The sequence below is a fragment of the Strix uralensis genome, chromosome 1, assembly GCF_047716275.1.
Source record: "Strix uralensis isolate ZFMK-TIS-50842 chromosome 1, bStrUra1, whole genome shotgun sequence".
Taxonomy (NCBI): Eukaryota; Metazoa; Chordata; class Aves; order Strigiformes; family Strigidae; genus Strix; species Strix uralensis.
In genome coordinates this window covers 71123886-71139824 of record NC_133972.1, presented here as the reverse complement: position 1 = coordinate 71139824, position 15939 = coordinate 71123886, and the positions used below count along the sequence as shown (strand labels likewise).

The 15939-nt window shown below is 34.5% G+C and overlaps 1 protein-coding gene across 4 annotated transcripts in view; it reads left to right on the top strand.

The window, feature by feature from the left end:
- Window positions 1–15228, top strand: part of ATP9B (ATPase phospholipid transporting 9B (putative)) — a 172258-nt gene extending 157030 nt beyond the window's left edge. For 3 of the 4 annotated variants that reach the window (XM_074870554.1, XM_074870536.1, XM_074870565.1), the window contains 11 exons: window positions 707–805; window positions 3196–3285; window positions 3740–3884; window positions 4221–4285; window positions 4713–4868; window positions 5024–5088; window positions 6283–6391; window positions 9184–9241; window positions 9935–10138; window positions 12612–12644; window positions 13443–15228. In XM_074870554.1, the coding sequence (XP_074726655.1) occupies window positions 707–805; window positions 3196–3285; window positions 3740–3884; window positions 4221–4285; window positions 4713–4868; window positions 5024–5088; window positions 6283–6391; window positions 9184–9241; window positions 9935–10138; window positions 12612–12644; window positions 13443–13579 (1161 nt within the window). In that variant the 3' untranslated portion in view covers window positions 13580–15228. The remainder of the gene's footprint in view (window positions 1–706; window positions 806–3195; window positions 3286–3739; window positions 3885–4220; window positions 4286–4712; window positions 4869–5023; window positions 5089–6282; window positions 6392–9183; window positions 9242–9934; window positions 10139–12611; window positions 12645–13442) is intronic. The other variant, XM_074870545.1, reaches the window with a different exon arrangement.
- Window positions 15229–15939: the final 711 nt, after the last annotated feature.

The window sequence follows — 15939 nt, the reverse complement described above, 5'->3', positions numbered from 1 at the left end:
GAAGTGAGACTGATTGGTCTGTAGTTCCCAGGGACTTGCTTTTTTCTCTTTTTAAACATGTCCTTCAACTTTTAGTGTTAAGGGGCTGAGGGAGAGGGAGCTGTCTCACTTTAAGAACAGATGGATACTTAACCTTAGTCTTTAAACTTTAATGCCTTCATCCCAGTTCTGTGTGGTCAGTGGGCAGGATCTCTTTGGAGCACTGGGGCTTGTAGCTCTTCCTCCAGCGTACGCTGTCTCATTGCTTGGCTGCTGCTTTGTGATAGGTTCTCACTAGGGTCACATACTGTTGCGTTGCATCATTTTGTTGACAAATGTTATCTCTCTTGTATCCTCACTCCTTTGCATCCTCACTCCTTTGATCAAGGTAGTATCAGGGCCATAGGGAAAGGCTTTCATGCCTTCCCAGCTGTTCAGGTATGCCAGTGGGTTTCCTCAGAATTTCACTTTGTCTTCATGTAAATTGAAACTTCGGGCCTTATGGGAAGGGAAGGGGAGTGGAACTGCCTGAAGTAAAGTCAGTTCTTTTCTGCTTTGTGTGTTATTGCAGTAAAAAATGCTCATTAATTTTAGTTAAAAATGCACATATCAGTGTATTCTTGTAATCTAACTCGAAAAGGTACCAGGAAAAGGTTGAAGAGAAATGTCATTTAGATTTGGAGAACACACATAGTCCAATGGATTAAACTTTTACATTGTGTTGCAGATATGGATGTTAACAGGAGATAAACTGGAGACAGCAACTTGCATTGCGAAAAGTTCACACTTAGTGTCTAGGACTCAAGATGTTCACATTTTCAGACCTGTAAGTATAATTAAAGTTTGTTGGTTCATGAAAGGACAGCTAGTAACAATGTTGCTTTATTCGTTTAGGAGTTGGCTGCCTTTTGAAAATCCATGGGTTATTGTGCTGAGTGTCATAATAATAGTCAAGAGAGTAGTACTTAAATTGTTGTTCAAGGATGTAGAATTACAAAGCATTGCTTCTGTTTAAGGGTGTTTGTTTCTAGATTTGTTGATATGCTACAGAAATATTTGTAGCCGTATTTTGGTGACCCAGGTTCAACATGCATTTTACACTCTTCACAGTAAGGTACCTCTGAATAATGATGGAGGGGGGTCTATGTGAGGTGCTGAGCCAGTATGAGAGTGTCCAGGAATTTAGGCTATCTGAATGTGGTTCTTGCCTGTTCTAGCATTTACATTAATAGAACTCTCTAGACTCAAACAGAATGAATCCTGAATTAAACTGTGATGCTAGCGTCATCTGTATAGATGGAGTTCCAATCAATATAATAAAATCTGATTTATTTTTTTTTTTTATATCATAATACATACTTGCATGTTATTAACAGACTGTTTAAGATAATTGTTAGAAAGATAAACTGAGTATCTTTTTCTATACACTTTGGTTATATTTTCACAGCATCAACTCTACTGAAGCCAAAGAAAAATAGATTTTCCAGACGTTGATTGATGCTATGTGATCAGACATAATATGTCTGTGTTTGTTCTAAATGAAACACTTGCACCTACAGAAATAATTATATGAATATAATTTACATGTAAATGTAGTTCCTTCTGAAGCATCAGAATGGCAAATTAGGCCCTGCAGACTACTATTTGCAATTAAATTATTAATGCTTCTGATAAAACTTCAGATCAATTTTTGTTGACCTTTCCATGTTGTAACACCACAAATTAAGTCTTTCTGAACAAAATCTATTTAGTTGAGTCAGATTTTTATTTTCATTACCTCAACTGGTAATAAGTGATCAGCATAAAACTGTGTTAACTTAGAGTACGCCAAGTTTTAAATTAGTTAGAAAATGGATTTATACAGAATTATTTCTGCGGTTGTATTTGTTGTAAAGAAATAACTATTGGATTAATGTAAGAAAATATTAAGCACTCTAACACTTCTGGTTTAGTTATAAATCAGTAAATAAAAAATTATTTACTACTTTGTCTTCCCAAAAATATGCATTTTGTTTTTAATGCTCTTCCTTTTTATTCTTAAATGTCTCAGCTTCTTCAGTTTGTAATGAAATTTACTGATATATTGTTCTAGAGGTATTTACAAATTAAAAAAAAAAATACCTCTGTTGGGTGAAAGGTAGAACAGAGAGGGCAATCACTGCTCATCAGTGTGCACCAAGTGCTGACATCTCTTAATCTCTGTAATGCAGAAAGATTGTAATGGGCCAGTGCAATCCAGGGTTCCTCACAGTTGGCAGACAAGGAGATTTCTCTTTACATGTTGTAATTGTGGGAAAGGAGAAAAAAATTCTGAACTGGGGCATGTGTATGGGTTTTTCTGTTTGCAGATGCTTTTTAATGTAACTCAGATTTTATGTGTAGTAGAGCCCAACTGGAGGGAGAAAGGTCTTTGGTCTGTATCTAATTCTGGGTGGTAGTGGGCCAAAGACAAAACTTCACCTTCAATGTAATTAAGACTCATATATTTTCAAAGTTATTTAATCAAAGTGCTGACAAAGCCAAAATTATAATTTTAATCAATGTTTGTGTGTTATTCTGTGCTTGGAACTTTATCTTGCATGATAGCTCTAGAATGCATTGATCTTTTATTGGGGAAAAAAGAAAACAAAACTGCCAGTCTCCTCAAAATCTGTTTATAATTTAAATTTTTCATGTTCTGTGTTCTAGCTCAAAACCTCACAAAATCCATTTGGTAACCTTTGACCATTTTTTGCATTTCACAGCTGGGCCTTTCTGAAACAATAATTATGTAAATAAAAAAATCTATGATATAGTTCTTTTGTATTATGCCACCTGATCCTGCTTGCATACTCATGCAGGGTCCAAAAGGATTAGTACTAGTGAGTATTTTTATGTGCCTTTTGAAATCTGTGTCTACTTACCTAAACTGAAGTAACTGTTAATATGAACATTTTGAATTATTCTAAGAATATATTTTACTGGTTAATAAATAAAAGGTTTGGAGTTTGCTTGGTTTTTTGTCTATTTTTTCTGTAGTCCTACCAAGGTGGAGAGGTCAGCTTGAATATAACTCCATAAGATCTGAGGCTTGTAGTCACATCCCATGGGTATTAGGCTTGCACTGGGATAAAACACTTGTTGAAGAACCAAGGACTTCTGGGTATAAGTTCTCAAAATCTGATTTATTTAGGCAGGGGTTTTTTAAGATTTTAACAAAACCTTTTTTTATTAAAGGTTACAACTCGAGGAGAGGCTCACTTAGAACTAAATGCCTTTAGGAGGAAGCATGACTGTGCCTTGGTGGTATCTGGGGACTCCCTAGAGGTAAGAACTTGGTTTCTGTCAAATTACATTCATCTATATGCTTATGTTCAAAAAGTAAAGTATCAGTGTCTTCATGCTCTTAAACTCTTTTTCCAATATCTGTCCTTAGAGGTACTTTTGTTTTTTACTGGGTGCTAATTAGAAGATATATCTGCTAGATGGGCAAATGTTATAGGTTCTATGGTCTCCTGTATGGTAAGAGAATGTAATTTGTATGCAGCGTGCTTTAGTATTGTCTCTTCTCTTAACCCCAAAGCATGTTGGCTCCCTAAATGAAAGAGAATGTCAGTTTAAAATAATGAAGCCATAGTCAGGAGAATGTGGTGGTTTTTCTCCCAGATGGATGTTGTGCAAGCAAAAATTCATAAAAGAAATCTTTATACTGTGTTTTTGTGTTAAACTGCATGTAGTAGTATTTAATTGTAAGTAAATGCAAGTGTATTTTTTTCCTTAGGTTTGTCTGAAGTATTATGAGCACGAATTTGTAGAGTTGGCTTGTCAGTGTCCTGCTGTAGTGTGCTGCCGATGTTCTCCCACCCAAAAAGCTCATATTGTGAAACTGTTACAGCACCACACTGGAAAACGCACGTGTGCAATAGGTAACTGTTGGCACGATCTTCATTTGCAGTAGCTAAAATCTGTAAAGCAGTAGATGGCACCATTGAGAAATAGTTGAAACAAAACCAAAGAGCCTTCTTTATCAAAGGTCAGGTATTATGTAGCTAGCAGAAAATGTTAGCAGAAAATGCCATTGCATGAGAAAGGTATGGTTATCTTCCTTATTCTACAGGAAAAAGTCTTGATTGCTGAAGTGATTAATCATAATCCATAGATTAATTATAAGAATTTAAAGGTATATAAGAAGTTTCTAAAATACTGTAAGGCCAGAAGAGTAGAACCTCTGAAGATCTGAATATTGCAGTGACATTTTCCAGGTGATGGAGGAAATGATGTCAGCATGATCCAAGCAGCAGACTGTGGAATTGGAATTGAAGGCAAGGTAATGTTAACAGTTTCATTGTCAACTATGTGCCACATAGTAGTATAGTGATGGGATTAGAAGCTTTATTCTTAAACAGTAGTGAATTGATCATTTCTAATTAAAGTGTCCAGTAAGATGATAAAAATGTTTGGTCTTTGAACTAATATTTTCTTTGTCTCTATGTCCTCTGCTTTATCTTTCTAAATATGAAAAGCAGAAAACATTATAGTTACTTTTGTGTAGCATTTACCTGAAAGAAGCAGGATAGGCGATTAAACTTATTTGTTACAGCCACTGCATCTTAGAATATGCACAAAAAATTGTCCTTTGTGTGTTGTTGCAAGGTTGATTTGGGTTTTAAAATTAATTATCACTTAGAACTTGAAATTTGAAACATATCTTTTACACTGGGTTTCATATTTGTAATATTTTTGTTCTATTGCAGGAGGGAAAACAAGCTTCCCTAGCAGCTGACTTTTCTATCACACAGTTTAAACACATAGGTAGACTGCTGATGGTACATGGACGAAACAGTTACAAAAGATCAGCAGCACTTGGTCAATTTGTCATGCACCGAGGCCTTATTATTTCAACTATGCAGGTATTTAAAACTTTGTTTTCTAAATAGTTAAAAACACTATGTCTGTCTTTGAAATGTCACAAAAACTTTATCAACCATTATTGTTACTTTTTCTTTATTGTAACGTTTTGTCTACAGAATTATATTAAATATGTTTAATTATCTGCTTTTTGTAGGCTGTATTTTCATCAGTCTTCTATTTTGCATCTGTTCCCTTGTACCAAGGATTCCTAATGGTAGGGTAAGTCAAAACCAGCAGTTGCGATATCTGGTAATAAATATAGCAAACTAATCTTAAATAACATCGTGTAGTTGGTGTCTGCCACGTTTTTTCATACATTTATCATTGGTATGCTACCAAGACCTGGAATGAGTCCACAAAGAAAAGTCAAACTAGGTTGAAGATGCACTATGTGAGGGGGGGAAGCCTCATTATCACCTCTCTGAAGAGAAGGATTTACATAACCTTAGAAGAAAATACCATATCACCTTTTTCACGTACAGTGTGGAAACAATAGAGGAAATCTCCCAGACCAGTTTCAGCTATTACATAGATTGCCATACAAGCCTCAGTGCGAATCATAGATTCTTCTATTAAAAATGGAGCTGAACCTACTGACTATGAAATTTCCTCTAAGAGTGCGCTACCCAAGTCTGCCACATAGATTTCCGTTCAGGTGAATGTATGCAGGATTAGGAGCATCCTGGTTATGTTGCAGAAGCTGCTTTAGTAACATGGTTCCGCGAGTCATACAGCTGAGGGATATGAATATATTCAGGTTTGTCCCTGCTCTCAGCCTCTTTTGTCCTAAGAGCTTCTTTTTATACTCCTTGTAAACAATAACAACTTAAAGCATCATCAAATCGAAGTCTGATTATACCAGACTGCAGAGGCAAGCAGTAGACCTCTCCAAAATGTTTATAAATAGTTGTGCTAAGTTCTAGGAAAGTACATTCTAAAGTATGAATCTGGCACATGCCTACTAAAATCCAAAGCCACTGACAGAGCTATTAAGACTTTTGTTCACCCACCTACCTATACCATGATGTTTGGAATATAGTGCTTGTTTTTTATTCAGTTTTCATACCATCATCAGTGGATGAATTCAAATGTCAGGTCTTTGAACTAGTTGTCCAAAGTGCAAGTGCACAGGTTCTACAGTAACAGGTGATAAGCTTGGGTGATACATATAGAAGAAAGAAATGTATTTAGTATTTTTGAATTTATAAAAGCTCTGTAACGTCTCATGAACTGGCAACTCTCAAAAGTGCAAGAGCAGGCTGCATCTGTAAAGATGTATTGGTAAGCTGCCTCAGTACTGGGTAGAACCACCACTTTAATTCCCCTTACATAAAAAGAATAATTGAACTCAGTAGGTCAGTTTAAAATCGTATCATACAAAAGTGTCTATTTATGTGCTTTCCTTTCACCTAGGTATGCAACCATATATACTATGTTTCCAGTTTTCTCTCTAGTATTGGATCAGGATGTGAAGCCAGAAATGGCATTGCTATATCCAGAACTTTATAAGGATCTCACAAAGGTATGGATGTCCTCAGTGCTCAGATATGAACAAATGCTGAAATCTCTGGTGTGCCAAACTGGGAATTCTTACATTTTCTTAAGGTATTCCATGCAAGACAGATGCACAACTAATGTAATGCAGACTTTTGTACTATGAAAATAATCTGTGATACCAAATGTTCCACTCAGTTTTATTCATACATTTGTTAAGTCACCAATGGTTGAACCTAAATAATTCAAACGTGAAGGTATGTTGATGTAAAAGTTGCTTTCAGTCTGGCTTTATTTATGCTTGCTTTTTCACAACTCCTTTTCCCTTTTAACAGGTAGATTAATTTGTAGATTTTTTTTTTCCCCCCCAACCCCCAGAAATTACTACTAACCACTCCAAAAGCTGACTTCCTTTAAATAACAGATATTGATAACTGATAAATCTTAACTGAACCATCTGTAGATAGTGCTCTCTGTGTGTTTGCACATATCTGCAAACAATGAAAGCATATAATTCTTTACCCACCAAAGTGAAACAAACCTCAAGATTCTGTTTCCATACATTTTTTGAAAAGTACTTCCACTCCATCTTAAACTGTCAGCTAGAAAAGTTATGATCCAAGGCAGAAGTAGATAGTCTTCTTAGGACAGATTCTTTGAAGACGTTTCTAAAAGTTCAAAAGCAGACTCTACTCAATGAGGGTCCAGACTTTTCAGAGGCTTTGTCTTTTTAATTGTACTAAATAAGCTATGTTAGTCTGGGAGAATTTTTTTCTCATCTCTGGAGCTCTTGATTCTCTCTCCTCTTCAGAACCTTTAAAGTTTCTTTGTGAGATTTCAGCCTATGATTAATCTCAAAAAAGCATGCCTTTACACCTGCTAAAGGCAGTTGTAAGCTTGCCTGTGGAAACCTGTTGATGGAACTTGGAAGCATCTTATTTCCAAAGACAAAAGTTAACCTGTACTCGAAAACTGCCCAGGATGGGTAGATGAATGCAGGCTAAATTTTTTGTTTAGGTTTAAATGACAGTTCTTGGAGATGCTGAATCACTGGCTTTCCCAGCTAATGTTGCACCTCTATGAATATTAAGTAAGTAGAACCCAAATAATTCTCTTCAGAACAAAAAAAAAAAAAAAACACAAAACAGAATGTGGAGGACTGGAGAGTACAGCTCAGCGCATTGTGTGGGGCAGATGGTGATCAGTGAATGATTATGGATGAGTAGTACAAAAAGTTATTTATGTGCTATATTTGACTTCACTGTTACAAGGTAATGTGAGTGTTTATTGCAACAATTTATGATCATGCTGCCTTAGTCGTGACACTATGAAGCCTACATATTTCTGCACATCATTTTTCAAATTATGGACTCTAAATGCAAATCTCTACCTATGCTACTCAGGTAGTATTGTTCAAACACATCTTGATGTGGACTTAATTGTATTCCTGGGAATTGGTTTCTTTTCTGGGGTATGCTAGTGATGAGAATGCTTTTTAGATTTTTAAAACAATCAGATATATTGGCACAAGTCATTGACAGACGCTTGTACCAGTGCAAGAAGAAGAAGAGAAAATTAGCAAAGTTCGAAGAGACAGGTGTGGCCACATGCCCTGGAGGACACACTGATTTGGTATTACTGTGGCTTCTGTGGTGTTATAGATAGAAAAGCTGGTGAAAATTTGAAAGTACAAGGGCTCCCTGCATTCATCTGAAAATGATTCACAGCCTGTTGTGCAGCGTTCCCTGGAGACTCGGGAGTCCATAAAGGTGAACCAAAACTCAAGCTCATTCTTATTTCACAAATCTTGCTAACTGGGAGCTATGGTCAAAGGTGGAAATCAATGTCCAGTGCTCAAAGGACAATGAGTAGGTACTCATAAGAAATAAAAAAAATCTAATGTTTCTTTGTGCTGGTACAAGTATTTCTTCCCGTATGTTCAGTCTGTCACCCACATTCTAGGCTGTATACAGAGTAATGAAAATGTCCTTAGCACCTTGCCATGAACTCTGTCTATCCAGGAATATGTTTTAGCATCTACTGAAGTAATAGAAAGAGTTAACTCATCACTTTCTACTGCAGTGAAGCACATTTCTTTGTAAAGTGCTGATTCTTGCCTGTTCTAGAGTGATCACTTCTTTTGTGGCAAAATGGCTGCTTTGTTTGCCATTTTATCCTTTTAAATGTGTATCCTTTCAACTCTGCAGTTCTAACATACTTCATCAGTACCCTCACAGAATGAAAGAATCATATGCACATGTACAGCATTTATTCTTTGATTTATGTATATGTTTCAATCTATAACATTCACAATCACAAGATGATTTAAAATGTATTAGGTAATAGTTACTTGCTGAAAACTTAGATTAGTCATGTTTATTGTATGAATGCAAATAGACAGTTTATCCAACATTTAGAAGTGACTAGGAATGATGGTTTTGAGGTTTAGGTCAGTAGGTACACAATGCTATTTTTCTTTAAGACTGTGTTTTATGAAACAGACATAAAAACATTTTAAATAAAAAATAAACTATTTTTACTGTAATTATCCCTCTGACAACCAGCCAGAGCATTACAAGCTAAAGTATCTTTGCTGTTTAAGGCCTTACTTGTGTGATTTCTATACAAGATTGCAATGAAGAATCATAAAAACAAGTAGAAGCTTTTTAGCCTATATCACTTCAAAGACTGCTTATTTTACTTGTAAAATGTCTCTGTAGTGATTAACTATTAAAAATATATGAACTGAGTAGATTTTAGGAGATTTTTTTCTTTTAAAAAAAAGTTGTGTTTAACTGTCTTCTCACTTGTTTTCCTTAGGGAAGATCTTTGTCATTTAAGACTTTCCTCATCTGGGTTTTAATCAGTATTTACCAAGGTAGGAGAGAATCCTAATTTTACTGAACTGAGAATTTTTTGTCTGCTATTAGCAATATTGTTTTTCAGCTGCAGGTTGAATTCCCAAAGCTTAACATTTCATCAGCAGTTATATATATTGCTTTCTGTTTATCTCGTAAATCGATATTCCAGTAGTGTGCCAGGCCTATTCAAAACACAGTGTGGACTGGTATTTTTATTGATGCATGTCACCTAAAAAAGGACATGTTTTTAATTAAATGCTAATCCAGAAAAATTTTAATGAGTGCTTATCACATTGCATTTATTTACACAGTAGTTTTCTTTCATGGAATGACAGAAGTACTGTCGAAGAAATCTGAATTATGTAATCAGTTAAAAGTAATTACACTTTCAACAGTATCTCATTTATTTGTAGCACTTGACAAAATCAGGTTAATTAACAGTTCATCAGATATATGGCACTAAAAGGTGTTTAATTTTCTAATAGTTTTATTTCTTCACAGTTTTACTTTGGTTGTTTTATTTCAAATGCAGAAAGTACAGTAAATATCACTTCTGTTCTTTTAGAAAGATCAATGTTACCTTATAAAAAAATTACTGAGCAAGTTTTCATAATAAGCAATCAAATGTTCAGTGTGCAGTTGTAAAAACTGGTACACTGAAATTTTATTGCACAGTATATTGTTAACTTTGTGTGCCTTTGTGTGCCTAGGTGGTATTCTGATGTATGGAGCCCTGCTGCTTTTTGAATCTGAATTTGTACATGTCGTTGCCATTTCCTTCACTGCCCTAATCTTGACTGAGCTCTTGATGGTTGCACTGACCATACGAACGTGGCACTGGTTAATGGTGGTGGCTGAATTCCTCAGTCTTGGCTGCTATGTGGCCTCTCTTGCATTTCTAAATGAATACTTTGGTGAGTAATAGTAAAAGTATTTTAGCAAAGAACTGTGCTTTATATTTTTAATATTTTTTCTCATTTTTTAAATTAAGAATAGGCAATGTTATGCTTTGTGCAATACAGCTTTCTCCATAAGAAATATGACTGAGGTGAAATTAAGTTTAAATAATGTTGGGTTTAAAATATTCTCTTACCCTTTTCTTCTACAGTTTGACAATCTTTATTCCTGTTAGTATGATTTATCTAGATGATAAACTTTACTCAAAGCATGCATGCTTCTCCCATCCTTGACCTATATCTTCACAGTCCAAACTGCATACCTTAAATTGGCTTTGAGATTTGCACTATGCTGCAAATACAGTTTTAAAAATATTAGCATCTTTCACTGAGTTGGTGAATTACTTCGTATGCCAGACCAAGTGGATCTCATTAGATCTAACCCACAAGCTTAAAAGAGCTGAAGTATTGCTCAGTGAGGCAGAAGGCTATTAGGGTAGATACTTTATATAAGAATCATTGTTTCATAATTATAGTAAACTTATATTAAGCTTGCTTTGCATTAAATTGCAGTATACTATACTGTGTCTTAAGGTTATGATTGTTCACAGTTCACAAGATGAAAGAACACATTTTAACTGCAAATCTTAACAGTCAAGGATCTGAGCATCAAAATAATACAGATTTCGTATCAAATTATTCTTCAGTAAAAACAACGATCTCAGTCTTAATGTGATTTTTACAAATATAACTTTTACAGAAATACATATAACAATTTTGATTATGCCTCACAAGGGGTAGAATCCAGCTCTTCCTCTCTCCGTTTTCCAGGAGCTGATGAATAGAGTTGCCCTTCTTCAATTGTCACTTCTCATAGCAGAATTAAATGTTATATGGTAGTTTCTAGGAGTCTCATAGTTCTGCTTTCACTCTCTCATGTCCCAGATGTTCAACATTAGGGTAATGTACTTATATAATATAATTTTTTTTAATCAGTAAATGCTTCGCTGCCTGTCCCAGGTGTTCTGTTACTTCCCAGATTTCTCAGCAGTCAAATTTTAATGAAGAAACAACCCTGCTGGGCTCTTGGTACTCATGTTGCACATTATTTCAGGTTTGCCAGAGTACCTTTTTCTGTTTTCTGACACTGATGCCTAGACTCTTTAATAGAGATTATTGGGTTGAGTCCTGAATCTCCACAGCCAGATTACAAATGAAAGGAACAAGCAAGAACAGATACAGGTACTGGCTCCTTAGTTCAAACTTCCAGGAACTTCATAAAGCAGAACTTGCTACTTCACCTTTGTAAGAATTTAGTATTGGTGACAGACAGTCCTTCCATCCTTTGTAGGTGTTGTTCAGTGAGAAACACCTTTAGGTGGTGTTCACAGATGTGTATGAAGTGCAGGGACCTTGTTTCTTGCAAACCTTTGCATAAAGAGGAGTTTTTTACTATCCTCATGTATTTGTTGGACAAGTCCAAGCAACAGAGTACATAAATGGTTGCATGCCTGGGGACTTAACTTCTGTATTTTTCATAATTAAGGGTACTGAAAAGGCTGCAATTTCATGGGCTTTTGTAAAGATGTATTTTACACTGTGTTATTCATCAGTTAATCTGGGAAAATGCATTTCTGTTAGTTTCACTTCTGCTTAATGCTTTACTCTTATTTAATCTGTCAAATTATAACTGGGGGGAGGGAGCCATTTTTGTGCATGTAATGTAGTATAGACCTAAGTGATGGTTTACAGTTCAAGGTGTAAAACAACTTCCATGTATCAGGGAAAACAATCCGGTCCAATAGTTCTTTACTTCATCGGCAAATAAACTGTTTCATTCAATGATGTTACTTATAAGCATCATCTCCTCCCAGAGAAATTATGACAGGGCACTCAAAAAGATTAAAATATTTGATACTGCTCTACAGCTCTGACTCATGGAATTAAATCAGTTTTTAGATTTCTGAGTTAATTGCACACAATGGCCTCATTAGATATGTCTCTGTGATATATTACATAGTCTTTTAGTATGTCTAAGCAGGCTTATACTAAAACTGTGTAACAAGTTTATATGTTGAAATCTAATATACAAAATATTTTTAATGAGTAAAGTTGGAGCAGTAAAGCATTTCTTTACTACATTTTCTGAAGTGAATTTTCATTCACATTAGAACAGTTCTGATCAAGCTGTTTATACAGTAAATTATACCTTGAAGTCAAGTGTAACAAAACTGCCTACCTACTCACAACCTTAAAACATGACCAAATATAAAATCTCTGTATTTTCAAACTGTTTTGGTTTAATTGCTGTTTAAAATATTCTGATTGTCATGTGAAAGGCAATAATATTCCAGTTACTGCTACTAACAACTTTTTCATTTCCGTTCTGTGTAGCTAACTTCTTTGTTTGGTTGGTTGGTTTTTTTCACATAACTTGTTTATTTTCTGTAAATCTATCTTTTCATTTTCATTCTCCCTCTTTGTGAAACAGGTATAGGCAGAGTGTCTTTTGGAGCTTTCTTAGGTAGGTGAATTTTAACTTTCCTTGAAGTTTTTTTTAAAGTCTTTAACAATTCATTAAAGAGTAATAAATTATTTAATATACACATTTGTAAATAATGGAAAAAAGCAAAAAACCACAATTCTTCAGGTTACCTGGGTTCTGGGATCTTTCCATGATAATTAAGTATGACTTTGACCATCACAAATGTAATCAAAAAATTTCAGTAGCAAGTGTAGAGTGTCACCATTCTTGTTAATATTTGTCACAAAAGATAGTTCTTTCCACTATGGCTTGTGGCAATATCACTATGTTATTTTCCCTTTAAATTTCTGGGCTCTTGTTTAATTCTAAGGTTTTAAGAATCATTCAGTCTAGTTGTTGTGACTGTTTCAGAGAAAAATAATCTGAATATGGAATAAAGGATCCAAAATGTTAGCAGAATTTCTGGTTGGGAACTTGTATTATAGTGTGTAAAAAATTATTCTTACTAGAAAAATAAGCTGGCTTAGCTTTTTATTATGAGAAAGCTTTTAAACTGAGATTTTGTTTCCCCTAAAATTACTTTGTGCTGCAAAACAGTGTAGGGACCATAAAGGAATTCTGAAGTTCCTGGCTGAAGAAAATAGTAGGCAAAATCAAAATGTTGAGGTTAACTTTATGTTGTTTTCTTGCCTTTTTTTTTTTTTTTTTTTTAATTCTGCATGGTCTTGAACAATGGCATAAGCAAACAATTGAGAGTTATATTGACTTTGCACTATGGAAGTTCCAGTTTCCATGTTACCAGCTCCCATTACTTATTTTCCCTTTTTATTTCTGCAGATGTTGCCTTTATCACAACTGTGACCTTCCTGTGGAAAGTGTCAGCAATCACTGTTGTAAGCTGTCTTCCACTTTACATTCTCAAGTACTTGAAGCGCAAATTTTCTCCTCCAAGTTACTCCAAGCTTACCTCATAAAAGTAATTATATTCCTATGGTTTTTCACTCACACCAGTCTGCAAATTGCACATTCACTGTGCTTTAGTGTCTACGGATTTATGTTGTTGGACTAAAGAAATTTAAAAAAAATAATAAAAGTGATAGAGTGAATAGAGCACAAAAAGAGGAGGAAACATCCGACAGGTACAATAACACAGAAGTATACTAACAAGACTATCAGATATAAACTAATTTTTTTCATGTTGATTTTTTTTTTATGTTCAGTTGGTATGATTATAAAATAAAACTGAATTCCCATTGATTTGACAGTGCTTCTGAATGGTTTCATTGCTACTGTAAAGGATTTTTTTCCTACTGTACTAATCTGCAAGTTGAATTGAAAGTTTCATTATTTATTACATAACTTCCCTTCTTTAATTATTACATAACTTCCTAATTCAAGTTCTTTCCTTTAATGTTTATATATGGAAAAGTTCATTCATCCATACTTACTATAACAAACCTAATACCTGTAAATGCCCGTGTCTGTATTAGCAGCTATTATTCCTCATCAGACATTGAGTAATATGCACTATTTGAATTATGTACAGATGTCTGCATAGCACAGTATTATTTTAGGAGCTGTTGTCCTGTTCTGTATTCTCCATTTCTGGCACCAGTAAATTACAGATCTGTGATGCTGACAGCAGTTCTTTAAATGCACATTACAGTCAGGTGTCACAAAAGCTGTTTAAAAATTAAATGATAAATTCTGTACATAACTTCACTGCACCTGTTGATCTGTACAGATATCAAAGACATGGCTGCTCAGTAAATATGTTTTCAAATTCTTATTCATTTTGTATTTGTAAAACTGCAAATAGTGTCAAAGTACATTTCTATATATGAGAAGTCCAGTAAACCTTGTATTAGCTAATATGTTTAAATTGCCTTGTAATCTGTTTACTTAGGTTACTCAGGTAAAAGAAAATAAGATGAACACATGAACATTATGGTAGGAAAATCTATCATCTTCCAGGTTGTAAATGTTATGTTTTTATAACTTAGTTTGGGTGCAAACTTGTTTAAAAAAAAAAATCAAAACATTTTTGCTTGTTGTAAACTGTCAGAGTTGAGTATCTTGGCTGAGTTATGACACTTTACAGTGATTGAAGATTTGTTCCAGAAACTCATATACTCTGATACAATCTGAAGGGTCCAAATACTGCATTCTGTACTGGAAAGTAGGAGATGTTATTTCAGTTTTCCATTGTAATATAACTTTGCTTTCTCAAGAAGTACGTATAAGGAATTTGGTGTAGTCTATTAATCAGTGGAAAAGAACAGCATAATTATCCATGCTTTATTTATTAAATATTTATGTGTGTGTTTTTAAAAAACACGTAATATGGATGCCATTTTTATGTTTGACTGTATGCCTGTGCAACATAATTCCTTGTTTAGTCTCTTATAACTTTGCCCTTATGTCATTATTATATTGGATGAGAAATATTTAAGTGATAAATATAACTACTTCCTGGGAGAGCAGAGGAAACTGCTGCAGAGCTATTTGGACTCCACTCCGTCAATTTTTGTTTTGAAAGTTTTTCTTACTAGCTATTTATCTGCGGTTTTTTTAAAATTTTCATTCCTCATTATAAAAGCAATAAAGCCTAATTTCTACCAAATATTATTAATGGTATATGTATTAAATAAGCTATTGCAGTAGTGTTTCTTTTAATTACACAACATTGCAGATTAGTTTGCTCTGTCCTTCTGTAAACTCACTTCTGTAAAACCCCCACAAGATGTCACTGTTCTTGCATACTAGCCGAAGCCTTTCTTCATATTATGTGGTTTTGGCAACTTAGTTTGGTTTTGGCTCTTAGTTTGTATTTTTAGTTTAGTCCTGTGATATTTTTGTGGCTGATTTGCTTTAATTTTCTATTTTTCCCCAATAAGTGGTAATTACTTTGAATCATTTAAGGAAAGTCACAAGCGTGCAGTTGTTCTGAAACATTGATGATGTTTTCTTCAGACCTTTTTGTCCTGTACATTGTGAGCTCACAACCATATGTATAAGATTCAGTAGATAAGCAAAAGCTTAGAGTTGGTCATCCTTCATCTATACATCAGATCTTTGACATTAGGTAGAAAATGAGGAAAAAAGCAGAAATTAAACTAGCAGTATGAAAGTGATAGTGTTACTGTAATACAATCGTATCCATGTGTACAGAATTTATAGTGTACATATATTAATCCTCAGCATTAAAACTGTGAGGTTAGTGTGATAGCAAACGTTTAGATCCTACACACAGATACAAGCCTTTCAGAAGTGGAGTCAATTCTCTGGAGTGCCTGCTGTTGTAGAGTATTTTCAATATACAGAAAAGGTCTAG